Source organism: Leptonotus elevatus, chromosome 1 (assembly GCF_054856555.1).
Source record: "Leptonotus elevatus isolate MCC_2025b chromosome 1, RoL_Lele_1.0, whole genome shotgun sequence".
Taxonomy (NCBI): Eukaryota; Metazoa; Chordata; class Actinopteri; order Syngnathiformes; family Syngnathidae; genus Leptonotus; species Leptonotus elevatus.
In genome coordinates this window covers 39,193,043-39,219,411 of record NC_141239.1, presented here as the reverse complement: position 1 = coordinate 39,219,411, position 26,369 = coordinate 39,193,043, and the positions used below count along the sequence as shown (strand labels likewise).

General features: G+C 42.7%; 1 protein-coding gene across 1 annotated transcript in view; it reads left to right on the top strand.

Moving 5' to 3' along the window:
• Positions 1-26,369, top strand: part of gpr158b (G protein-coupled receptor 158b) — a 71,940-nt gene that overhangs the window by 40,611 nt on the left and 4,960 nt on the right. The window contains exons 6-12 of the mRNA XM_086098506.1: positions 4,916-5,025; positions 5,638-5,876; positions 14,511-14,649; positions 21,985-22,090; positions 23,673-23,819; positions 24,089-24,332; positions 25,804-26,351. Coding sequence (XP_085954632.1) covers positions 4,916-5,025; positions 5,638-5,876; positions 14,511-14,649; positions 21,985-22,090; positions 23,673-23,819; positions 24,089-24,332; positions 25,804-26,351 — 1,533 coding nt within the window. The remainder of the gene's footprint in view (positions 1-4,915; positions 5,026-5,637; positions 5,877-14,510; positions 14,650-21,984; positions 22,091-23,672; positions 23,820-24,088; positions 24,333-25,803; positions 26,352-26,369) is intronic.

Sequence of the window (26,369 nt, the reverse complement as noted above, 5' to 3'; positions counted from 1 at the left end):
TCTGCTGATTAATTGATGGAGGAAGCATGGTTGGTTAGGTGCAAACCAAAGAGGGCCATCGCCCCCCCCTGGGCGATATAAAAATGTGCCTTTTTATTGTGCAGTCCCTTGTGACTTAGTGGATGTACGCAGCACTGCAAAAAAGGCCCTGGCACTGTTTGTCTGCTTGACTTTCCGCATCTTTGTGTTTAGCATAGACAGAATGAAGGCTATTTGCAAAGGTGACTTATCGTTAGGGGGTCTGCCATGTGACAAAAAGGCCTTTAGTGGAGCGGATGGTTGCTATGAAGACAGAACGACTGAGCGACAATATGCAAATGCCAACAACAGGTTAGCATGAGGATACAGAAATCACAAAAAAACATAGTAAGGCTTTTTTTTGGACTGCAGCTTCCTTTTTTTCCTGTGGGGCTCAGTCTGTTATGTTTTTGGTTCTGTGCCTGTTTGTTTTTCAGTTTCCTGGGTGAGTGTTGATGGGAGGAGCCTCCTGGGTGGCACCTGCTGCTTTTAATGTTAGTAAACGAGGTTTTTAGGTGCAGCTGTGGCTGAAGGGAGGTATCTGGTATACCACTATCATCGCGTGGGTGTGTTGATTCGTGGTGCGCATAGATACTATCAGCAGCAGTGACAGCTTTCACAACCAATATTGGTACATCAAGCTCACCATTAGATCAGGCTTCTACTCAGTCACAGTTGCAGACATGACATCATCTCCTGCAAAGCGTACGTGAACCTAATATTCCACACCAATCTTTTTAACAAGTGAACCCGGCTTGTTTTTGACTATCCACATACACTCGCGATAAATCTACAGTTGCATTGATCTTGAGCCTAGTCACGGACAAGCCTTCATCTGCGGCACATTTCGGAGAGGATTAAACACACAAGTCAAGGATGAACAGGTTGCTTGGGATGAGTCGTCCGGTCTGCTGGAGTTTATTGTCTTGTTTCGTGGGGAAAATGTTAACATTTAAATGGACAAGAGACAGTACAAGCACTTTGAGAATAATGAGAGCTACAAAACGCACATGCAAGGAGTCAGTTAAAAGACAAGCAGATTCAACCAAATACAAAGATTAAACAGTATGTGGTTATAATGAACAGAACAGATATTTTAAGGTCAAAGAATCAGACAGTATATTTCAAACATTTTGTCATCCATTTAGACAATCTAAAAAGTGAAAGACAAAGAACAGGTGGTACGTCACCATGCCGACAAAAACAACTGGAGATGCTGGCGATTTCGATTTCAGCCGAGGGCGACGCAGACTTTGTTCCACCTCACGTCACTTCATCCACAAGTAGACTCGCTGTTGCGGCAGAAGAAGCGCGGCGGCTCACAACTCACCATGTGCTTTTTCACTTGCTTTTGCGTGTGTGTGTGTAGTCTTGTTTTTGTTACATAGTTGGGCCAACATTTCGGGATTTCACAGAGTTGTAGGGCCCACCCGTCCATGTGGGGCCATTTTGCTGGGCCCCACAAGTTTAGACCTCTTTTTGAGGGTCAAGACTTGTTGTTAGGGTTTAGGTTTGAATTGGATTATGGTTGAGGTTAGGGTAAGGAATAGGGGTAGGTAATCATTTTTGATGGTTGAGGTTAGGGGAAGGAGCTAGGAAATGCAATATGTCAATGAGATGGCCTCACAAAGATAGTAAACCAAACCTGTGTGTGTGTGTGTGTGTGTGTGTGTGTGTGTGTGTGTGTGTGTGTGTGTGTGTGTGTGTGTGTGTGTGTGTGTGTGTGTGTGTGTTTAATTTGCTGCTGTGATTAGTTTTTGTTGTTTTGTTTGGCAATATGTTTTTTGGTTTGAAGTTGTATTTTTTAGTATTTTACTTATAATGTGTTTTATGTGTTTTTGATTTGCTGTCGTATTTAGTTTTCGTTGTTTAGTTATTTGCTTTTGTATTCTTTATTTGCTGCTGTGTTTAATGTTTCATTGTTTTGTTTTTATTTACTGTTGTGCTTAATTTTCTGTTGTTTAGTTTATTTATTTGTTCTTGTGTTTTGCATTTCAGCACCCCGTACACAAGCATGTTTTGGTGAAAACACCCATCGATTTTCCAAAAAGTCACAATAATCTGATAATGCTAATATATGTTTGTGTTCAGGAACATTGACTGATTGGTATGAGTTTACTTGGCCTTTACTTGGCCTTTTGTATTGAATAACGCAATATTATTTTTTACATTGTGTGCTTCTTTTGGAAAAAAAAGGTGGGAATAAACATCACATCAAGCATTTAGTGTACTCCAAATTATGATGATAATGATAATGAAAAAGTTAATGTACACATGGTGTCAAAAAAATACTTGGGCGCATACAGTATATTATGATTCTCAAGTCACCATGACACATGTTGTTCACATTCAGGTAGGAGACATGACATACTGTATTAAAAACATGCAGCTCGGAGATGACAGCAGGTGTGAGGCATGAGGCCAAGTTTGTCTCGTATATTCACCTACAGGAGACTCGCCTTCATGTTCATGTCATATTTCTTTTGCGTGAATCTGACAGAAACACAACTGAAGCTGAAGTGTGCAAAGAAATAGAATGTGTGTGTACACCTCAGGAGTTGAAGTGCATACCACTTTGTGCACGTGTTAACATTTTGACCTTGGGATTAAATTGCCATTTACCAGAGGGATTTTTTAAGTGCAGTTTCTTTAAAAACTGTGCATAAGATACACTTTGACATTAAATCTGTGAAAGTGCTATTTTAATGAAAGGAATGAAAGCATTATTTCTCATTTTTGACTTGTTGGAAGTATTTTCTCTCTTTGTTGTAAAGAATATCCATGTATATGGATCAAGAATTCCAATAATGTTAAAATGAAGTTGCCTTCTTAGCTGCAACTAACAGTGGTGATGTTGACCCAGTCGTTTGGGTAGTGAGTTCTACCCGTATTTCCTTTAGTTTTCTCCAGGTACTTATATGCAAACTTTTGTAAAGTTCATTTTTTTTCTTGAATGCTACCATAGTAACATGAAGTACCAAAAGACTGTATATTCTCAGTTGAGATATTTTAATGCCAGAAAATACTATACACATGGACCCATGGAACCTTAACTGCTCCACAGATGCAGAAGGTCTAACATGTCCAAAATGATTCCTTGTCAATATAGGGGTATTCTCGTGCTTACGTTAGAAAAGGTGTGCTGCTACGCACCGCCCCATATATGCTCATTGGTTGTCCAAAAGCTGTATATCTGTAGCTACTGCATTACAAAGATAGACAAATGTTGATCATAGTATATCATATTAATTGGCGAAAAAAAGGATCAGCACCTGCAAACTTTTTTCTTAATCTGTGAGGAACATTTCCACATGCTGATTGGACTTGGAGTTGAAGCGCCGATCACAAACAATACAGTCATTGTAATAATGGTTTGTGAGTTGTAGATTTTTTTGGGTGTTTGATGTGCGACGAGCGGATTGCATTGCTTGGTAACCTTATCAGCGCTCAATATTCACCATCTAAGTTTTGAGGATGGATTTCTGATTAAATTGTTTGCATTGGATTTATTAAAAAGGGAATGCAATAACACATGCTCCTAGCCTAGCCTAACAGTAGCCTGTTAGATGAACCACACACACGATGATCAGTAGAACTTCCGGATTCACATTTAAATTGTGAAATATTTTGAAATTGGATCTCTATGGAATTCACGTCTCATGAAATCTCCACAATATGGAAGTTAGGGCCACCCTCAGACTTAATTCAATCACACTTCTTTGGTGGTTGTGCACCCATTTCCAGGTTACACGTGGTGAGTGTGTCAGAAGTCTGGACGGGAGAATTGCAGCACCTTGAAAGTGCGCAAGAAAAGCGTGTAAGAAATTGACTTAAAGGGATACTTGACTCATTGAGCCATTTTCAGCAGTAAAAAGTTACTATTTTGTCCAGAATTAATTTGATAACTTCATTATTTTTCATGAACAATGAACTCATTCACTCCCAGCCATTTTCACTGAAGCAACCCCCTTCGCTCCCAGCTGTTTTACTAGATTTTGACTGATTTTGCAAGGCCCACAGAATATTTATTGCTATGAAAAAAATGAACCTACCAAAAGAAAGATTAAAATCTCTTTTTTTCATCAGGATAAAAAAGTATATATGTATGTGTTTCCATTTTGTAGCAATTAGCATTAGAATATAGCTAAGCTTCATCATTACCAATCTCTTGAAAAAAGTGGTGAAAGGAGCTTTTTTGCAACATGGACCTGGTTGATCTCTTATACTCTGCTGCCACTTGCTGGCCGTTTTTTGTAATAACTTCCATTGCTTTATGTGACCTCTCCAGGTCAAAGGCTGAATCAAAGCCTTCTGTATGCTCTAAAATAAATACAATAAAAAACTCAAAATTTGTTTTGTGGTCCATGGCAATATTTAAGATAGAACGTTTTTATACGTTTTTGGGAGCAAATGATTTAATACACATTTTTCCACTTGTTGTCGACTGAAGATATGAGAATCTGTGCTGAGGAAATAGGTAACGACCAATCATGGCTCAGTTTGCTGACCACACCTAGAAAACAGGTGAGCCATGATTGGTCGTTACCTACTTCCTCAGCACAGGGGATGTCCTTTTCAGTCAACAGCAAGTGGGAAAAATATGTTTTAAAGGTATTAATTCTACATGAAATAACGACGTTATCAAATTCATTATGGACAAAATACTAACTTTTTACTGCTAAAAATGGCTCAACGTGTCATATATTTCTTAAAGCGCAAACAGGAGAATGTGCCCCATACTGTCTTAGGAACATGCACACAGGGGATGGCAGAGCCTCAACAATGTGTTGGGATTTTCTTCTTTCTGACTGAGGCCTAAATCTAACTCTGTTCTAAATGTGTGTGTGTGTGTGTGTGTGTGTGTTTTAATGGTGTGAACCGTTTGACCTCCCTGCAGGTCATGATACTGTACTTCCACCCTAGTGTGTTCCGCTGTATCCTCTTGAGATGGGTTCGCCTGCTGGGTTTTGCAATTGTGTATGGCACCATCATCCTCAAGCTGTACAGGTAAACTACTAGAACCTATTGACTTAAGGGAAAATATTGCTTGAATCCAAAACTTTTGCTGGATCCCGACACAAGCCGCAAATTTAAAATCTAATAAAAAAATTATTTTTTTTGCACACATCATGTTTATCTATTGCTGCCAGATGAAGTCTCTACTCAGACACACTCTTGTTTCTGTGTGAGTGCTTCGAAGACAGGAGCAAAAGTTCAGCCCGGTCAGAGAAACGTACCAATTTGATCATCTTCCGAGCTGGCTGTTTGGCTGTGAAGTACGCCCTAGGGGAGACCTCTTGCAAGATGCTCCTTATGACTTTGACTATTTGTATAGCGGCAGTTGATGATCTTATCACTAACACCATATGGTTCCTCCTCTCCTGATTTTAGCGAGTGTCGTATTTATTTTATTTTTTTAATTGCCTTTACCTAGACGCATTGACATCATGTGGATGCACTGAAGAGGACAAATACTGTCTGGATTAAGAATCACCAGAATCAACACCAAAATGAATCTAAGTGAACATCCATAAAAAAAAGAATGAAAGCGCAAAAAGAAAAAGAAAAAAAAGGTGTGCATTTTTCATTCACTTGTTCCTCTCCTTTGGCTCCATCCAGAGTGTTAAAGGTGTTCTTGTCACGTACGGCACAAAGGACACCCTACATGACCAGCTGGCGTGTCTTGAGGATGCTGTCGATAATCCTCTTGGTGGTGTTGTGGTTCCTGGTGGCATGGACCTCTGCAGTGTGCCAGAACCCCGAGCTGAGTCGGGCCTTGATCACAGCCGGCTTCTCATCGGATGGGCTGCAGTTTAGTATGTGTCTGCTGGACCGGTGGGACTACATGATGGCTGTTGGTGAGTGAGTTCAACATTGCAATGTACAAAGTGTATGGAAAAGCAACCATTATGTTGGTTCGACATTAGTTTAACATACAGTGGCCTACTCCTATTTATTGTGGAGGGTACAGTATGTTTTAGATCCACCTGCAGTAGGTGAAACTTCTCAATATAGAGAGCCCTTACAATAATTTGATATATAGTTTTACTCTTCCGACATTTTTAAACATATTTAAACTTATTAAAATACTTAAAAACATTGGTAGTCTACTTGAATACCCCAAAAATGCTAAGCGTGAAATGTATAGACATGTATTACAGTCTTTGCCTAAGAATGGTGGGATTACATGTGACATTGATGAGTTTGCGTTTGAGCGTGCAGGCATGAGTTGTGGACAAAAGCAACTCTTACCAGAGTGTGCTCATTGCATCAATAAATGGCTGAAAAGTGTATCTGCGATAGTGGCTCTCGTTTCCCACATTAAAGTAAGTAAGTATACTAAAAGCAAGGGCGCAAAGGATGAACTGACATACCACGTAGTAATGCAATGTTTATTACACTGGTCAACTATCATTTCAATGGTTTTAGGGTATTTTGATTTATTTTATTTTTTTAATGGTGCTAGTTTTTGAGATATTCCATATTTTTGTTCAACAAAAGTACTAAGAATACGCAATGACCTTGGTATTGGTTGGTTGGTTCATTTATTAAATCAGAAGAAAACACAGGCAAAAACAGATTTTTTCTCTCCAGGAAACAAGTCAATCGAAAAGATATAGGGTGAAGCTACAGCTTATCAAAACTATGCCCTTTTTACATAAAGTATATTTCAGCAAAGAATCTTAATAGCCACAAAACAACAATGCAAGATTCATCACTTCAAGTCCTGAAGAGAAATGGGAAAGCAATCCAGCCATGCATCCATCCATTTACTACCGCTTATCCGGGGTCGAGTTGCGGGGGGCAGCAGCTTTCGGAGAGAAACACAGACCTCCCTCTCCCCAGCCACTTCAACCAGCTCTTCCGGCGAGATCCCAAGGCGTTCCAAGGCCAGCCGAGAGACATAGTCTCTCCAGCGTGTCCTGGGTCGTCCCTGGGCCCTCCCGCCGGTGGGACATGCCCGGAACACCTCTCCAGGGAGGCGTCCAGGAGGCATCCGAACCAGATGCCCGAGCCACCTCAACTGGCTCCTCTCAACATAGAGGAGTAGCGGCTCGACCCTGAGTCCCTCCTGGATGACCGAGCTTCTAACCCTATCTCTAAGGAAGGGCCCGGATACTGCGGAGGAAACTCATTTTGGCCGCTTGTATCCGGGATCTTGTTCCTTCGGTCACGAAGCTCGTGATCATAGGTGAGGGTAGGAATGTAGATCGACCAATAAATCGAGAGCTTCGCCTTTTGGCTCAGCTCCTTTTTCACCATAACGGACCGATACAGAGTCCGCGTTACTGCAGACGCTGCACCAATCCGCCTGTCGATCTCCCGCTCCTTCCTGCCCTCACTCGTGAGCAAGACCCCAAGATACTTGAACTTCTCCACTTGGGGCAGGATCTCATCCCTGACCCGGAGAGGGCACGCCACCCTTTTCTGACTGAGGACCGTGGTCTCTGATTTAGAGGTGCTGATCCTCATTCCAACTATTTCACACTCGACTGCAAACCACTCCAGCGAGAGTTGGAGATCATGGCTTAATTAAACCAACAGCACCACATCCTCTGCAAAAAGCAGAGATGCAATGCTGAGGATACCAAACCGGAACCCCTCAATGCTTCGGCTGCGCCTAGAAATTCTGTCCATAAAATTTATGAACAGAATTGGTGACAAAGGGCAGCCTTGGCAGAGTCCAACCCTCACTGGAAACAAATCCGACTTACTGCCGGCAATGCCGACCAAACTTTGACACCGGTCGTACAGGGACCGAACAGCCCGTATCAGCGGGTTTGGTACCCCATACTCCCGAAGCACCCCCCATAGGACTCCCTGAGGTACACGGTCGAATGCCTTCTCCAAATCCACAAAACACATGTAGTAAACACTGGTTGGGCGAACTCCCATGCACCCTAGAGGATGCTGCCGGGATGAAAACCACACTGCTCCTCCCGAACCGAGATTCGACTTCCCGACGGACCTTCCTCTCCAACACCCCTAAATAGAGTTTACCAGGGAGGCTGAGGAGTGTGATCCCTCTATAGTGGCAGACATGGCTCAGGGTGTAGAGACGGTCGTTCAGTAACCAGAAGGTCAGCTGTTCAATCCCTGCTCTCCTCAAGTCATGTGCCGTTGTGTCCTTTGGTAAGGCACTTCACACACATTGCCACCAGTGCTACTCACACTGATGTATGGAAGATGTGGATGTTTGGTGGTGGTCGTAGGGGCCGTAGGCGCACACTGGCAGCCATGCTGCCGTCAGCTGTGGCTACTTAAGTAGCTTACTGCCACCACAGTGTAAATGAGTTCGTCAATCAGGTATCCATTCCATTATAAAGCATCTTTGAGTGTCTAGAAAAGCGCTATATAAATCTGATGCATTATTATTATTATTATTATTATTATTAGTTGGAGCACACCCTCCAGTCCCCCTTCTTAAAAAGGGGGACCACCACCCCGGTCTGCCAATACAAAGGCACTGTTCCCGATGTCCATGCAATGTTGTAGAGGCGTGTCAACCACAACAGCCCCACAACATCCAGAGAACTCCGGGTGGATCTCATCCACCTTGCCACCGAGGAGCTTTCCAACCACCTCAGTGACTTCGACCCCAGAGATAGGAGAGCCCACCTCAGAGTCCCCAGACTCTGCTTCCTTAAAGGAAGACGTGTCGGTGGAATTGAGGAGGTCTTCGAAGTATTCTCCCTACCGACTCACAACGTCCTGACTCGAGGTCAGCAGCACTCACTCCATCTGTACTATACACAGTGGTAATGGTGCACTGCTTTCCTCTCCTGAGACGCCGGATGGTGGACCAGAATTTCTTCGCCAAACTCCTCCCATGTTCGAGTTTTTGCCTCAGCGACTGCCAAACTGCATTCCGCTTGGCCAGCCAGTACCTGTTGGCTCCCTCCAGAGTCCCACAGGCCAAACAGGCCCGATAGGACTCCTTCTTCAGCTTGACGGCATCCCTTACCGCTGGTGTTTACCAGCGGGTTCGAGTATTGCCGCCACAACAGGCACCGACCACCTTACGGCCATAGCTCCAATCAGCCGCCTCCACAATGGAGGCGCGGAACATGGCCCACTCGGACTTAATATCTCCCGCTTCCCTTGAGACAAGAGAATCTGCCAGGATTCCGCCAGACGTTTCCAGCAAACCCTCACAGTACCTTTGGGTCTGACAGGTCTAACAGGCATCTTCCCCCACCATCGGAGCCAACACACTACCAGGTGGTGATCATTTGACAGCTCCTCCCCTCTCTTCACCCGAGTGTCCAAAACATGCGACCGCAAATCCGATGACCCGACTACAAAGTTGATCATCGAATTGTGGCCAAGGATGTCCTGGTACCAAGTGCACATGTTTCAACATGGTGTTCGTTATGGACAATCCATGATGAGCACAGAGCGCTATTCTGTAAGTATTTGTATTCACTTTATGCTACAACTTTGATGGGACAGAGCACACGAGGGTGTTGTGGGCGTATTCGATCCATGGAAGGTGGGACGCCCACGAGGAAGGATGCTGATGGCACACACATCGGAGCGCCGCCTCCAAGTCCTGGTTAGCTCTCTCCGTCTGCCCATTTGATTGGGGGTGATAGCCCGAAGACAGGCTAGCCGTAGCTCCCAAAGACTTGCAGAAAGCCTTCCACACCCGGGACACAAACTGAGGCCCCCTATCGGAGACGAGGTCGGATGGGATCCCGTGGATCCTGAATATGTCCTTTATCAGGATATCCGCTGTTTGCAACGAGGTGGGCAATCTGGGCAGGGCGATAAAGTGCGCCATCTTGGAAAACCGGTCCACCACCGTAAGGATCACCGACTGCCCGTTGGAATGTGGTAGCCCGGTAACGAAATCCAGCGCCCAGTGCGACCACGGACGGTGGGGAATGGGCAGGGGGCGGAGCTGACCGGCTGGCATACGGCGAGAGGGCTTATTACGAGCACACACCGTACAGGACGTGACATATTCTTTTATGTCCTTGCGTAGCCCTGGCCACCAAAACCTCTGTGCTATTAGGGACAGCGTTCGACCCACCCCAGGATGACATGCCACCTTTAACACATGCCCCCACTGCAGCACCTCTTGACGAAGGTGTGTGGGTACAAACAACTTATTCCCAGGGCACGCTACCGGGGTCTGCGTGTCGCCAGTTGCTTCCACCACCTTCCGCTCTACCTCCCACTGGAGGGCTCCCAACACTCTGTTCTCCGGCACGATCGTTTCGGGTGGAGACCCCTCAGCGGCTGGACCGTGCATGGCATCCGGCTTGGTATTCCGGGATCCTGGTCGGTAAGTGATGATATAATTAAAACGTGTCAGGAACAGAATAACCCGACCAGAATGGACCCCGCAGACCCCAACAGCCTGTGCCAGGCCATGGCCAGCCATGGGCGCTTACTCGGACAGCACGAGCAATACTTCAGCGAGCTGAAGGAGGCAATGTCGACGCTAACCGCCCAGATCGGGTCACTCACCTTGAAGGTGGAGCGGAGGTCGGAATACACGGCCGCGGAAGACTTACGACCAGCCGGGGCGTCACCTGTCTCCTCCGTGTCCCGATCAGCTGGCAACTTTGTTCTTCGGGAACCCAATATTCCCCATCCTCCCCGCTACTCTGGCGAAATTGGTGGGTGTGATCAATTCATTCACCAGTGTAGCCTGGTTCTCGATCAACAGCCGCACACCTTCCCGAACGATGGCGCCAAGGTCGCCGTCGTAATGAGCCTACTTTCCGGCCAGGCGGCATTATGGGCGATGGCGGTCAGTAAAGCCAATCCGGAGCTCCGAGCTTCATTTCCTGCCTTCCTGGCGGAATTTAGAAACGTCTTCGACCACCCAGTAAAAGGGAAGGAAGCGGGCAGCCGCTTGCTGGACCTCCAGCAGGCCGACTTGTCCGTGGCAGAATACTCCATCTCCTTCCGGGTTTTGGCGGCCGAGAGTCGTTACGACGAAGCGGCGCTGTGTGGGATCTTCCGCCGAGGACTCAGCCCGCGAATCAAGGACGAGCTGGCGGCACGGGACGAGACGTCCGGTCTGGATGAACTCATCAACCTGGCCATCCGCTTGGACAACAGGTTGCGGGAGCGGCAGCGGGAACGGGAGGAGGAGCGACGACCTAAGGCAGCAGACACTGCGGCTCAGCCAGTTTCAACCACGTCCGCGGGGCACTTCTTCGGCGCCTCGCCTCCCGACGCTTCGTGGCGACGCCCTCCTGCGGGAGATGGCATCGAGCCTATGCAGCTGGGGGGAGGACGGCTCTCTGCGGCGGAACGCAGGAACCGGTGGAGAAATCAGGCGTGCCAATATTGTGGTCGGCCCGGACACCAATCGGCCACGTGTTGGAGGCGGCTTGATAGACGTCGGGACGTCGCACCCGTTCCAGCCACAACCATACAACCCCAACGCAACAACCAGTGTGAGTACTCCCAGTCCACGGGATCAGGTGACCCAAATGGCCAGTTGGACACTAAAAGGCTCCAATTGTGAGGAGAAATGACATGGGGTGGGGTGAATATAAAGATGACGGCTTTGGTGGACTCTGGGGCGGATGATTGTATTGTCGACCCGAAAATTGTTAACATCTTGAAATGTCCGGTGGTTAGACTCGAGAAAACCAAGGAGATGTATGACCTCAACGGGCGCCTCTTGGGGGTGATTACGCATAGAACAGAGAGTCTACACATGCGTTTATCGGGAAATCACGTGGAGACTAGACAGTTTTTTATTATGCCCTCCCGGTCAGCCCCAGTGGTCCTGGGTCTGACTTGGCTGGCCAGGCACAACCCTGACATAAACTGGGGCATGCCTAGGTTAGAGAGATGGAGCTTGTTTTGTCACTCACATTGCCTGCAGTCAGCAGTAAACTACCACTGTGGCCCAGCTAAAGTAACAATGGAACCGATTAACCTGGAAAATGTGCCAGCAGAATACCACGATTTACGGGAAGTTTTTAGTAAAGACCGGGCCTTATCTCTCCCTCCGCATCGACCTTATGATTGCGCGATAGAATTGGTTCCTGGCGCACCACTGCCTAGTACACGCCTGTACAAAATAGCCAAGCCGGAACTCCAAGCCCTTAATGAATATGTCACAACGTCGCTGGCTGCCGGGCTTATTCGGCCTTCCAAGTCGCCGCTAGGGGCAGGATTTTTCTTCGTTGAGAAAAAAGACAAGACGCTACGCCCTTGCATCGATTTCCGTGGTCTGAATAACATAACAATCAAAAACAAGGAAACACAAGATCACGCCCGAGGGCGGCTAAAACAGCGAGTAGTGTGGGATACAGAGTAGCGTCACGAAGTAATAACCCGACACTCCTTGCTGTTTCTGTCAGGCTTTCATCTTGGCCTGATGAACTAATGCGCAGCAGGTGTGTTTGGCGGGATCCGCCCTCCAGCTGTTTCCCCAGCAAGTGCAAGGAAAAACAGAAACAGCTGACCCCAATCATGACACATTCATTATCAGTCAATTGTCAAACATCAATATCTCAAAATAAAAACTCGAGCCAAAACAAAGAAACAGGACATTTTTGACTCAATAGCTCAATATAATAGAAAACATGCAAAGAGCTTAAACTCTCTTTTTTATGTGTTAGAAGCAGTAGAATTTGTATTTGTAGGAAGAAAAAAACACACCACCTGCCACGGGTTTTGTGGTGGACAAGTGACTAGCACGTCTTACTCACAGTCAAGTGCCTGTCCCGGGTTTGAATCTCAGCTCTGTATGAAGTTTGCAGTTTCTCTGCATGCTTGCATCAGTTTTCTCAGGCTACTCTGACTTTTACCCACCTTGCAAAAAATATTTTTTTAGACTAATTGAAAATTTTCTACAGGTTAGCATGTAAGTGTGAATGGTTAAGTAGTATAGTATCAGTACTCTGTATCAGTAAGTACTCAAGAGTGAATACTAGGTCTGAAAAAAGTGGTATCAAACATCCCTAGAATTCTCTCTCTCTTTAAAAAAAATAGAAGAAAAAAGCTTTGCTTGCCCACAGTTATGCTATAATGTCAGATATTGTTGCTTCCTTACTAAACTAGAATATAGGCCTTCCATTGTTAATATTTGCTGTAGGATAGAGAGAGGAGAAGTGAATAGCGAAGCCCTGAAGATGAAAAACGAAGCTGTCAAAATCTCACACACCAGGGGCTTTCAATGGAATGACTGATGTTAAATACAATAATCTCACCATATTTGTATCCGTGTAATACGTGCAGGACAGGAAATGAGCGAGCCTTCTAGTTGCCATGACAACCATTGAGAACACACTAATGTGTTGAGGCAATGCTTGGAACAGGAAGTCCCTAGCAAAGCTGCCTCTGAAAACTCTTGACTGATGTCATACTCGGAAAATGAGTGGAGTGATTTAGCCTTTGTTGTAATATTGCCAACAATGGAACACTCATCTGTCTGAAAACAAATACATCTTTTTTTTTCGACGACAACAATAGTCTTGAGAATATCAGCAGTAAACAAGCGTTTGTTTGATTTGTTGTGCTTGACATCCCTAAAAGAAGAGCTCCCCGTGCATCCTGAGACTAAGTAGCATGCAATTTAATGATTTATAGACACGATCTATTCATGACTATTAATAGACTCTAAACTCTGAAAAAAATGTATGGACTCAGAGATCTGATGGTAGAGTTAATAGTGCCACTTGGAGTCTGGAAAGCATGCATCAAGACCTTATAATCTCTGCTCTTTTGCTATTTTAAAAATGTAATTCATACATTACTTCTTTGTTTTCACTTTGTCAGATGTGTCGATAGAATGTAGCAATTCCAAACTAAGAGATTTCAAATATATATTTTTTATTTTATTTCATCTGTGTTTCTAAAATAGTCCCGAATAAAATAGAATTTGCATGTTCTTGTGTTTGGAAGTTTTTTTCGGGTACACTGTCTTCTTTCCACATTCCAAAAACATCCAAAAAACAACTCAAGACTTAAATTGCCCATAGTGTGAATGGTTGTTCATTTATATGTGCCCTGTGAGTGACTGGTGACTGGTTCAAAGTCAGTTGTGACTAGCCCCGACGACGGACTTATAAAAATCAGTGGCCCTGACACGCTGGACCATACGTATTTACTTCTGCAAACACAGCGTAGTGAGTGACGGTGTATCTTCTTCTGTGCATGCGGGTCACTTTGGGGGCGCATTACATCCACACAGCAGACAGACGCAATTAATAGGTAATGTGAACGCTTACTCAAAAAAATTGGATTTCACCCAAAAATTGGAATTGAGCATTAAGACCTGCAGTGTGAACGTAGCCTAATATTCACCCAGGACTTTAATGAGGACAAATGCTATAGAAAATGTCTCCACATTGCATCTGAATTGAAACAATTGAATCGATTTGGACAATCCAGTAAACACAGTGAAAAGACGTTTCCATTTCATTCCAATTCCATTTCATTCCAATTCCATTTCATTCCAATTCCATTTCATTCCAATTCCATTTCATTCCAATTCCATTTCCTTTGCTTCCCAGCGGAGTTCCTGTTCCTGCTGTGGGGTGTTTACCTGTGCTACGCTGTCCGAACGATTCACTCAGCATTCCACGAACCGCGCTACATGGCGGTGGCCATCTACAATGAGCTCCTCTTATCCGCCGTTTTCCACATCATCAGGTGGGTGCAGAAAACTGTCAAGAATCCTATTGATATTGATTAGGCGCACACTGGCGGCAGCCACGCTTCCATCAGCCTGCCCCAGAGCAGCTGCGGCTACTTAAGTAGCTTCCGCCACCAGAGTGTGAATGTGTGAGCGCACAAAAAATGTATCCATTGTGAAGCGTATTTGAGTGTCCAAAAAAGCGCTATATAAATCTGATGCATTATTATTATTATTTTATTTTTTACATTAAACAAACTGTAACTTTAGGTTATGTGTAAAATAATGACATCCAGGGCAATTCCATCTACAAGTTGCATTGCTCATCTGAGGATTGCTTGTGAAATTACAAATGTATTATTTATTTATGTTTTGATTGTGGCTGGCTGCTAAATTGGTCCAACAGTACTCATCTATTTACTTTACAAAATCATCTCGCGGGCCAGGTTAAACTGCGTTGCGGGCCTAGTCCGGCCCGCGGGCCGTATGTTTGATACCCCTGTTTTAGTACATCCTCAGATAATTAAGTTTCAGAAATAAAATATGAAGCAACAAGTCTTAGAAACAAATCTGTCACCTTTGTAGAATTATAGCATCAGGTCTTATATCAGCATAAAAGTCATTAAGTATCAGAAAAAGGTTTGACTTAAAAGGAAAGTCACCCAAAAATTGTCTTTACAATAATATGTTATATGCAGCCCAACCCATCTAAACATGTTATTCTGATTAATATATTTGTGGAATATCAAATAAGCAGGAAAATCCACCCATTTTTTATCAATCTCAGGGGGTGGCCATTTTATATTTTGCTGTCAACTGAAAATGAGATCAAAGTTGCTCAGGGTTTAGTTAGCGACCAATCACGGCTCAGCTGTATTTTTTTTGTTTGTTTTTCCCCCCTTTTGTCTATTTTTTCTTTTTTTCTTTTTTTTTTCTCTTTTTTTATTATTTTTAAAGAGCTCAGTATTGTTCATTTGGAAATGTCATCATCATTGCTCTTTTTTTTTTTTTTTATATATATATATATATATATATATATATATATATATATATATATATATATATATTTTTTTTTTTGTATGTGGGTGAGTATGTGTATGTGCGTGCGTGCGTGCGTGCGTGTGTGCGTGTATTTGTTAGCTCACCAAAAACCTATTAGAAAAAATCCCATACCGTTCACCTAAACAGCTGTTTTCTGAAGATGAGCCGTGATTGGTCGTTACCTGAGCCCTGAGCAACTGTGATGTCATTTTTAGCACGACAGCAGCAAGTGGCAAAATGACCGCCCCTGAGATGGATACAAATGGGTGGATTTAGCTGCTTTATTCATATTCCACAAACGCAATTTTAATCAGAATACATTGTTTACAGTGTGGCTGCTATTGTAAAGAACATTTTGGGGTTTTACTTCCCCTTTAAGGCAACATTTTCCCAGGAAAATATCTGTCAATGAAATTGTATATTTCACGATCAGAAAATGTTCCTCAGACAGTAGCGATGAACACCTGTTCACTAATAAGCACCCCCTACTTAAATAAGCATGACCAAAGCTTAATGACATGCACACGAACATCACAAAATGACTCTTACATTTAGTTTAAGACACAACGGCCATCACTTCTGTTTCTGTACACCCTGGGCAGATTATACTGAAATGGTACTATATAGAAGCTGAAGTCGGACTAGATGGGAAAATAACAAAAAATAAAAACATCCACATGTGCTTAAAGCAGTAGAGCCAAGAGAAAGGCTACAAAGCAAAAATAATAGATAGTTAGACATAAAGTTATAAAATTTTGTAGAGCAAACATTATAATTAATTTGGGTTACACCTGTAAATGTAGCTGTCTGAAACCTGACACTGTAATTTGATGAACTTGTTGAGTTCCTGTTGCTTTTTCATCTCAAATCTGACATCTCAGGGTGTCAGAAAATGCACACCTACTTTAACCTGCATAGCTTTCCTTCTGCTGATTCATCCATGAGGCAACCTGCGTCAAAGGAGTCTCTCTGCTTTCAATGCGAGTCAGCTTGTTTTACCATGAGATCCTGTATGTATATGTATGTATATATATATACTTTTAAGTACTTTTTGACAGTCTTCTCTGAACCTGTTGTTGAGGTTCATCCTTTTGAAATTAGTCATGAAAAAAATCAATAAACCATTAAAAAAAAAGCAACGCACACACTGAGTTGATCCCTATTTATGCTGACGAAACTCTTGTGAGATACATATGCTGTAATCTTTTGTAATATATCGTGTGTTGCCTTTCCCTATATCCACGCGTTCAATAACTTGTCTGCAATGAAAACATGATCAATCTCGGCACTTGTTAGCCAGTATTTGAATAGTTATAACCTGGTGATGTATTTTTTTAAATTGTAATTTTGATTGCTTTTTTAAAATTGTGATACAGTATTTGACAATATCAATGAAATGTTCACACAATAATACTAATATGATGAATGTTCATTCGTCTCCCAGACCAAACTTTATATTCCTATCCATCCTCTTATGAATTTTTGTTGAGAGTTTACATCATTAGTATACTGGATACATATTCTCTCGTAATGTTTTTGTCCTTCTCCGCTGATTTGTTTACTTTTCAGTTATACGCCCTTTGTTGTACAATTTGTCATTGGTTCGTACTTTTGTCCTTTTTCGTAATGTTCTTCAAAACCTCATTTTGTTTCTGATTGAGTTCAAATTGGCAAACTGACCTTGTGTTTGTGGCAATCAACCAGACCTTATTTATTGGAGATGAAACTTTAAAAGCTTTCAGTTAAAAAAACAAAGAAACTGTGATTGCAAATGTTTTGCACCAGGTGAATTTCAGTGTAATCATCAGAGGAAAAAGGGGAAGAGTCCAGCGGACACACATTCATTATAGTTGTCATCTTCACTGGGGGGATATGTTTAATAGGAGGCAATGACACTTTGCCATTCAAAGCTGATTCGGGCTGAGATTGTGACGCTGAATTGGAGCTCATCTCTGCTCATGTATAATCTGCCTCCCATAGATGCTTCTTATGTCACATGCATGAACATACAGTGTAATTCGCTGCCATTCACAACAACACCCTCTTTCGCCGGTTTGGTGTTATTTATTAAATGCCGATGATATTGCATGACAGTGATTTTTAAAGGCTTGTGTCTTGGCTGCCAATTTCAGTTGTTTGTGTTTTTGGTCCTATCAGATTTCTGTTTCGATGTGTTGCCATACAAATATTATTTGCCTAACGACTTCAGGATCCCGGTGCTGGCGTTGACCACACATGCACCAGTGAAGTCACTGTTTTTAGTTTTAACCAATCAGATTATAATGAAGAGGTCACCAACTCCTATCCTTGAGAACCTTTATCCTCCATGTTTTAGATGTTTCTCTCCTCTAACACACATAATAGGGCCTACAAAGGATCAGCTCATCAGCAAGCTCTGCAAAAGCCTGATAGTGACCCTGATCATTTGAATCAGGTGCGGCGGAGGAGGGAAACATCTTAAACATGCAGGATAGGGGCCCTTGAGGACCAGAGCTGATGACCCCCATTATAGAGTCACCACTCTACACCCTCACAAATACTCAGAGTGACATCAGAATTTTTCCATCTTCTGAATTGTTTAGTTGCGCTTATTACTCTGATGGGCTGAGCTTAAAATGAGAATCACAGATTTATGATTAAAAATTAACTTTCAAGGTACACTTTTCAAGAATAACTGGACATTATAAGGCTAGATCAACTAGCACTGTTGCTTATTTCAACACGGAAATTGTTTTTTTTTGGGAGGGGGGGGGGGCAATTTCAGGGCAGTATGTATGAGTGGAACAGCTTACACAAACAGGCAGGAGTTGTAACAGAGTTAAAAAATTATTTTTCTTCCTACTTATATTTTTTTAATTTGAATTATTTCATGGGTATTTTGTACATTTGTGAATTAAATCTGAATGAGTCATTTGTATTTATTAATATTTTGTCATTTCATGTGAAATGAGCACACTATGCTTCCATCATACCTATTGGGCTTCCATAGCTACTTCCTCCTTCCCTAAGTTTGCGACGCTGCTTGCTGAGGGCAAGTTGTGTCTGACAACATCTGGTCCTTTGTTACATTATTTCCTTAAACGTTTGAGCCACTTGTGTTAATGCTACTGGAAGCAGTTGTGCAGATGAGAAATAAGAAGACAAATTGTGTACTGTATTGTCTTTCACAGGAGTGAATACATTCTGGAAAACAGTCAATTGAACGACTTTACTGAACACTACGTGCACACCCATTACACAAAGAAAGGAGGTCGGCTGTGTCTGCATCAGCATCTCTGCTGAGTATGAAAAACGTTGATTGTGAACTGCTGTATTGTAGTGTAGAGGTTTTACAGGTGATGTTTATTGGAAGATCAACTTTTTCACTTTGGTTAATAGTGGTATTCATCCTCAAATATGCAAAATGCCTCTGTCCCTTCTTTAAAGCTACACATTGTTATATAGTGTTTTTTCTTCATTATTTTGCAATGTGATGGTGTTTTTAGGTGCATTATGGAATTGAAAATGGTAATGTTAAAGATTGTTCTACATCATGCATGCTCCACTAATGCCCAGATGACCACAAAGAGCCCTGACTTTTTAGCAAAGACTGCACCTATTAGCTTGCGAACACTCCACAGTTTCTTGAGTGGTGGATGCGTGGAGTGGCACCATACATGAGCTTTACACAGAAGCTGCAGTTACGCTTTAGGCTAGAGGTGACGGCAAGGTCATGGGTAAAAAAGTGACCAAGTCTACATTGCTTCTTTAAGGTGGATTAGGTCACTTAAAAATCCACTGAAGGCCCAGGTCCGAAACTCACCGCCCACCATTGATATTGACTGGATATTACTCATTTACCATTTGTTTTAATTGCAGCCAATCAATAATCATCACAGTCATTATTCTAATGGGTCACTGCACACTCATTGTCAGAGTAGCTGGTCAACTGTAATAATGGATGTCAAATGCATTAATTGAACATTACTGCTGATAGAATGTTAGCACGTCCATCTCCGTGCAGAGGACGTGAGATCGAGTCCAGGCTTCGGCATTCCTGGGTGGAATTTGCATGTTCTCCCTGGGCTTGCGTGGGTTTTCTCCGGGCACTCCGGTTTCCTCCCACATTCCAAAGACATGCATAGCAGGTTAATTGAACACTCCAAATTGTCCATCGGTGTGATTGTGAGTGTGGATGGTTGTTCCTCCCTGTGTGCCCTGCGATTGGATGGCAACCATTTCAGGGTGTACCCCGCCTACTGCCCGAAGCCAGCTGGGATAGGCTCCAGCGCCCCCCCCCCCCCCCCCCCCGCGACCCTTGTGAGGACAAGCGGTTAAGAAAATGGATGGATGGATGCTGATAGAATGTGTTAAAGGACAAAGCAGCTCATACACATACCTTGATGATTTTTCATTTAAATTGTCCCCAATAAGACTTCTTACCAAAAGATGATCATTGACAAAGTAATAATTTCACTTGTAGACTGACTGACTGGGTATCTTACCAAACCGACCCGCCATTGACAATCACTTGGTATTGGACATGAAGGTTGGGTTGTTGGGTTGACATATTGCTAAAACAATTCAAGATTTGTTGAATGCTCTTCAAGAGCTTTAATAGGAGTTTGTTTGGTAGTGAAATTTGTCTCCCTTTGTAGATTGATGTCAATCACCAGGCGAAATTAATGACATTAATAAATGTTCGGGAATATTTTATGGTATCATTTCATGGGACAACATTGCTAAATGGCCAAAATCTTGACATTTTCACTTTGGGGTGAACTCACTTTTGTTGCCAGTGGTTTCAACTTTACAGGCTGTTTATTGACTTTTTTTTTTTTTTTTTCAGGAAGGCCAGTAAAATCTACATTACTGTCCAATCTGTACACAGACCACTTTCATTGTAGCAGAGTGTCATTTCTTCAGTGGTGTCCCATAAAAAGATATCATGAAATGTTTTTAAAAATATGACGGGCGTACTTACTTTTGTGAGATACCATATATCCATCAAGTTTCATAGACAATTGGATGACCTATTAATATTGTTGATTTATCAAGCAGAATAACCTGTATGGTAAGTCTCAAGTGTTATCTGGTTGATTTGTGAGTGTGCAAGGGTGAAAAAATAGCTTTTGCAGACAGGAGTCAATAAAAAGCATAGAAGTAGCTGCAGCTTATTAAGTTTACTGCACTGAAGAAAAAAATACGCACAACTTTACTACAAAAGTAGAAGTGCAAGCACACTGCCCAAACAAGACGACGGACAAGAATACCCTGACAGCCGCTGACAGGAGGAACCTTCGGAACTAAATGTAGCAGAACTAATGAGACAAGAAGACGCATGTGGGAGAGTGCAACACAACATAATGCAGTGTTCTCATTGGATAGAAACGCAGGCGGAAGGGGCAAGACCCAGCCCTCTGGCATTTTGCTTGGCATTTTACTTAGAACAACATTTTTCCCTTGTCGTCTCTCTAATTCATGCGATTTTGAAAGTAGGACATTTAGTTACACATTTAGCCTTTTAATACATTTGAAAAACATATCAGTACTTCATAATTAGATATAGACAGTTATATACACTATGAATGGAAAATGTACATTATGTAAGGGTTAAACATACATTCCGGCTTTATTTACAATTGCTTAGCGATGTTCGATACCATTTTAATAGTCACCGATACTGACACCGAGAACTGGTACCACTAGTACTTTTGATACATACAATTTCTCCCCAAAATAATAACTGATATAAAGGAAGATCGATACATACCAATATCTTAACCTTAAAATTGCATGAAATTAATGGCATTTTTCGAGTCCTTTTTTTGTTCCTGATCATAAAATGGCCACAAGAGGGCGGCCGGTACTGATATTGGATGACTGCACTGGACTGTTTTTTTATTTTTATTTTTTATTTATAGAGCGCTATACCTCTATATCTATACCAGGGGTGCCCAAGCCCAGTCCTCAAGAGCCCCTATCCAGCCTGTTTTTCATATTTCCCTCCACCAACACACCTGATTCATAATCAGGATCGTTATCAAGCTTCTGCAAAAGTTGCTGATGGCATGGAAAACTGGCATGATAGGGGCCCTTGAGGACCGGACTTGGGAACCTTTGATCTACAACACATGTCTTGAATACCTTGAAAAAGGCCTGGTATCGGACCGATACTGATACTTGGTATCAGTACTCGCCCATCCCTACAACTGATATAAACAAAGAGAAACAAACACTGGCAGATCAGAATGCACAGACGGCAAGAGTTGTCTGGCTTTTAACTTTCAACTTTGATACTGCGGCTGAACAGAATCTTGGTGTTCCTACAGGTTCTCTCTGGCACCCGGCCTTCACCCTGACTGGATGCTGATGCTGATATTCGCTCACACTCATCTAACTGTCACTGTGACTGTGGGAGTGCTTCTTGTTCCAAAGGTATCGCTCCATTATCTGCAGTTAATGAGCTGTGCCCACCTCTGGTTCAACGGATTGTAAGTCTTAGAAGCTCTTATAGTTTTGGGTAATCCTTTATTGCACCTTAATCATTTTAGCTTCCTAAACTGAAACGTTCCCTCCCTAAGTGTAATGACTCTTATAATCAACACAGAGAGATTCACATAAAGGCTGATGCTGTACTGCAGCTTCTAATCACAACAATTCATTAATCTGCTTTAGCTCATGTGATAGGAGCAATCTGAAACATATATTGACAAAACGTATAAAGAAGCACATTTGCTGCCTGTGCCGTAAACGGATTCAAATAGCGTTAGTCATTATTGTAATTTCGCTAAGCACTCCCATGGGCGTCTTTATATGCAATCTCTTACATCTGATAGAAAACATTTAATCGCCCCGTGTGTGATGAAAGCAATACACCATCAACATTCCCGCTTCTTTCATTCGGTCTTAATTAGGCGCCTCAGACATTGAAGTCAGTCGAGTAGGCCGGGATAATGAAGCACAACGGGAGGGTGTTAAGCTCACATGGCGTCTGTTTCTCAGTCTGGCCTAAATATTGGGCCTCCCTCTGTTGTTGCTTTCACTGCTCAAGCAAAACTAAACTGTTACACCATTATCTGCTACCTTTATGTGACTGAATTGGGGGGAGGGGTTATCCGATTGTCCATTAAATCGAAGACCTTTTTTACGTGGCCTAAAAATACCCAGTACAGCATAAAATTACTGTCATATATAGATATTAAAACAAACAAAAAGCTTGAAACTGATTACAAAAGTTTTAACGGTTCCCAAACTTACCTTTCTGTTGCTGGTGTGGGGCAATGGTGTGCATTAGATTGATATGGACTTGACAAAAAAACATCTGTATACTGTACCAAAAATCACATATTGAAGAGAATTTTTACGCCATTTTGTGCATACAATATATAGTTGTGTGTGAAATCCCAGTTGATCAAGAGTTGCTTTGCTCCCATGTCACGAGCTGATATTAGTGGCTGCATACAGTAGCCGTACCGCAGACTTTAAATTCTCTTTTAACCAGACTAATAGAACTGATGCATGACACCACATTAACCATTTCCGGCGGAAAAGTCAGATGGCATAAAAAGTTTCCGCAGCCAATATGTTTTCTGAGACACCATTTGACTGTGTTTAATTTTAGAGTACTCCAATCGGGAGTCAGCCCCCCAACCCCTCAAAAAAGACGATAAATATTTTCTTGCTAGTGAAAGACTGCAAGATTTGAACATATTTATTGAAATATTGTCTGTGCTTTTGTCCTTGTTCTGTGGTTCAGAATTATTGGCAGAAAAAACTCATTTGTCTAATTGGCGCAAATGCAATTTCAGATGAAAAAGCTTTTTAATTTCTGAATATCCATCTCACTAAAGTATTTCCTGCAGGAAATGATTGTTCAGAGCCGTCACACCTCAGATCACCTTCACGGATATTTTTGACATAATAATTACGAGTAATAAAAGTGCTCCTTGCAAAACATTTTCTTTGTTTTCTTTTTTGGAACTGCGTGGTTTTAGTTTCATGGCACTCTCTGTCTTAGTTCTTGTCCAAAGGGACTCAGGCTCGGGATGATATTGCCACTGAAGCGTATGAGGAGGAGCTGGACATTGGAAGATCTGGTTCTTACCTCAACAACAGCATCACCTCTGCCTGGAGTGAGCACAGCTTGGACCCTGAGGATATACGGGTGAGAAAACACACATGCATGCTCGAGTTGGTCTTTTGCTTTTTCTGCTTATTCAAAATGCTGAAGAATGTCACAAGACAAGACAAATAATTTCGGATAGTAGAGACTGGCCACATCAGTCTTCACAGAACACCTGTGGACTGAATCCAGTTTTAATTAACAGACGCTAGAATCTGTTTAGTGATCTGAAAATTCATATCGTAGCAGTAGAAATCTACTGTACTGACTATACAGATCAATTTATATTGATCCTTTCTTGCCTTTTTTAGGATGAGTTGAAAAATCTCTACGCTCAACTTGAAGTCTACAAACGCAAGAAGATGCTCGCCAACAACCCTCACCTCCAAAAGAAACGCAATTCCAAAAAGGGCCTCGGCCGCACGCTGATGAAAAGAATCACCGAAATCCCAGAGACCATGCACATACACCGCCAGTGTAGCCGAGAAGATGGCAGTGAGCATGGTAGCAACCGCAGCACTTTGAGAAGGAACCACATGGAGACAAATCAACACGGTGAGATCTTGGTGCTAGGACTTTACTGTAGTCATCTTTAAAATAGGACTTGGTGTCATCATACAACCGTTATTCATAACATTAAAATCAATTCTAAACAGGGTAACTACTCTGTTAGGCAAAAAAAACTATAGCTAAGTAACTGAATCAGTGCTGCGTTTACGAGTTCTCTCAAGGCATGCGTTTCGCAACCCGAAGTCTGTGGGTTGTAAAAAGTGGTCAAACACATTGAGCTGCCTGCTAACGTGATGTCAGCTCTGTATTAGGAATGAAATGGAGACAGACGGTGACCTTGTGGGCATCCTGTAAATGGTGCATGTAAAATTATGTTACAAGACTGCACGCTGCAGAGGCTGCAGATCCAATTCTTGTCTCGACTGAGTAAAGATAACCTACAACTGAGAAGCACTAAATGTTTTGCTGCTAATATATCGACTAGGATTGTGCATCTCACCAATAAAAGATGATTCGGTATGTATCATGATACAAGGGGTGCAGTACCATTCAAGGACGGTTCAATTTTAAAGAGGAATGATTCGATTTGATTTAGTGGCCTATGGTTTAATTCGATAAGGTACGGCTCACTTTGAGAGGGTATGATGCAGTGAGTTTCTTGTTGTCATTTTAACTTGTTAGTAGGTTACTATAAATTTGACATTTCTTTAAAAGAATATCTATATCTATATATATATATATATATATATATATATATAGGTTTTAAAGTGGAGAGGTTTGATTCAGTATGATTCAATATATCAAAATCGATTTTCACAGGGGAATCCATGTCCAGAGAGTAAAAACCCTAAAACTGTTTGGCTTCCTTAAATCGCTGCTTAAATCGGTGCTCAATCCGTGTATTTTTTTAGGTTTTGCATCATAAAGCACATGCCGAAAATGCAGGCATCTGTCAACAACAGAGAGACAGAAGTGCCCACCTCCATTAAAGGAGAAGTCAACCGTACACATTTCTGGACAATAATATGGTATACGTGAACTCACTATTCTCAACATGACATTCTGATTAGTATTACATTTGTGGAATATGAGTTATGCAGCAAAATCCAACCGGTTTTATCTCAGAGGGCGGCTATTCTGCCACTTGTTATCGACTGAACATGACATCACAGTTGCTCAGGGAATCCCAGCTCACCTGTTTTCTAATGATGAGCTGTAATGATGCAACTTTGATGTCATGTTCACTCGACAGCAAGTGGCAAAATGGCTGCCTTTTGATTTTGATTAAACACTGCTGGATTTTACTGCTTAACTCATATTCCACAACGCAATAATAACCAGAAAACCGTATTTAGACAAGTGGGGCTGCATCGAACATTTTATCGTCAAGAAATTTGGGAGGTTGACTCCCCCATTAATGGGGATAGGTGGATCAGAAAACAGATAGATGGATGAGGTGAGAACATGATTTTTCACAAATGTCAAGATTCGCTCTAAGCTTTTAATCTCCCTGTAGGCAAACCTCGAGACGATTCGATCAAGAACAAAGTCATAAGCTTGCAGAAGTCACTCAGCTACGATCATGTTTGCGACCAAGATGATGAAACTGGAAGTCAAAATGGCTCGACAGCAGGGGACAAAATGACTCCAGTGGGTAATGGCGGAGAGGGTTCTCTTCTTGGTTCCCTGATTGGCCGCAAGCATTGCAAGAAGCAGCTGGAACCGGTTGCCCCGGCATCAAAACTGGAACCAGCAGAGTCCACTGAGTCAGTTCCACTCTTCTGGAAGTCGGCAAGTGTTCACAACCTAACACACGAAAAGAAACCTGTGCACCTGCGGACCTCCATCATGCAGAAGTCCCTCAGTGTGATTGCCAGCGCCAAGGAGAAGATGCCAGGGCTCAGCAACAAGACGCAGAGTGTGGAGGATGCCAGTAAAAAAGGTCTGAAGGGGCAGGAGTTGTCAGAGGTCGACGAGACTCCTGAACATTATCCCAAAATGATCGTCAGCCAGTCTGTGGAGTATTCCAAGACACCTTTGAAGATGGGCATCATGAAGCAGCAGGTATCTTTCGAATGGGTG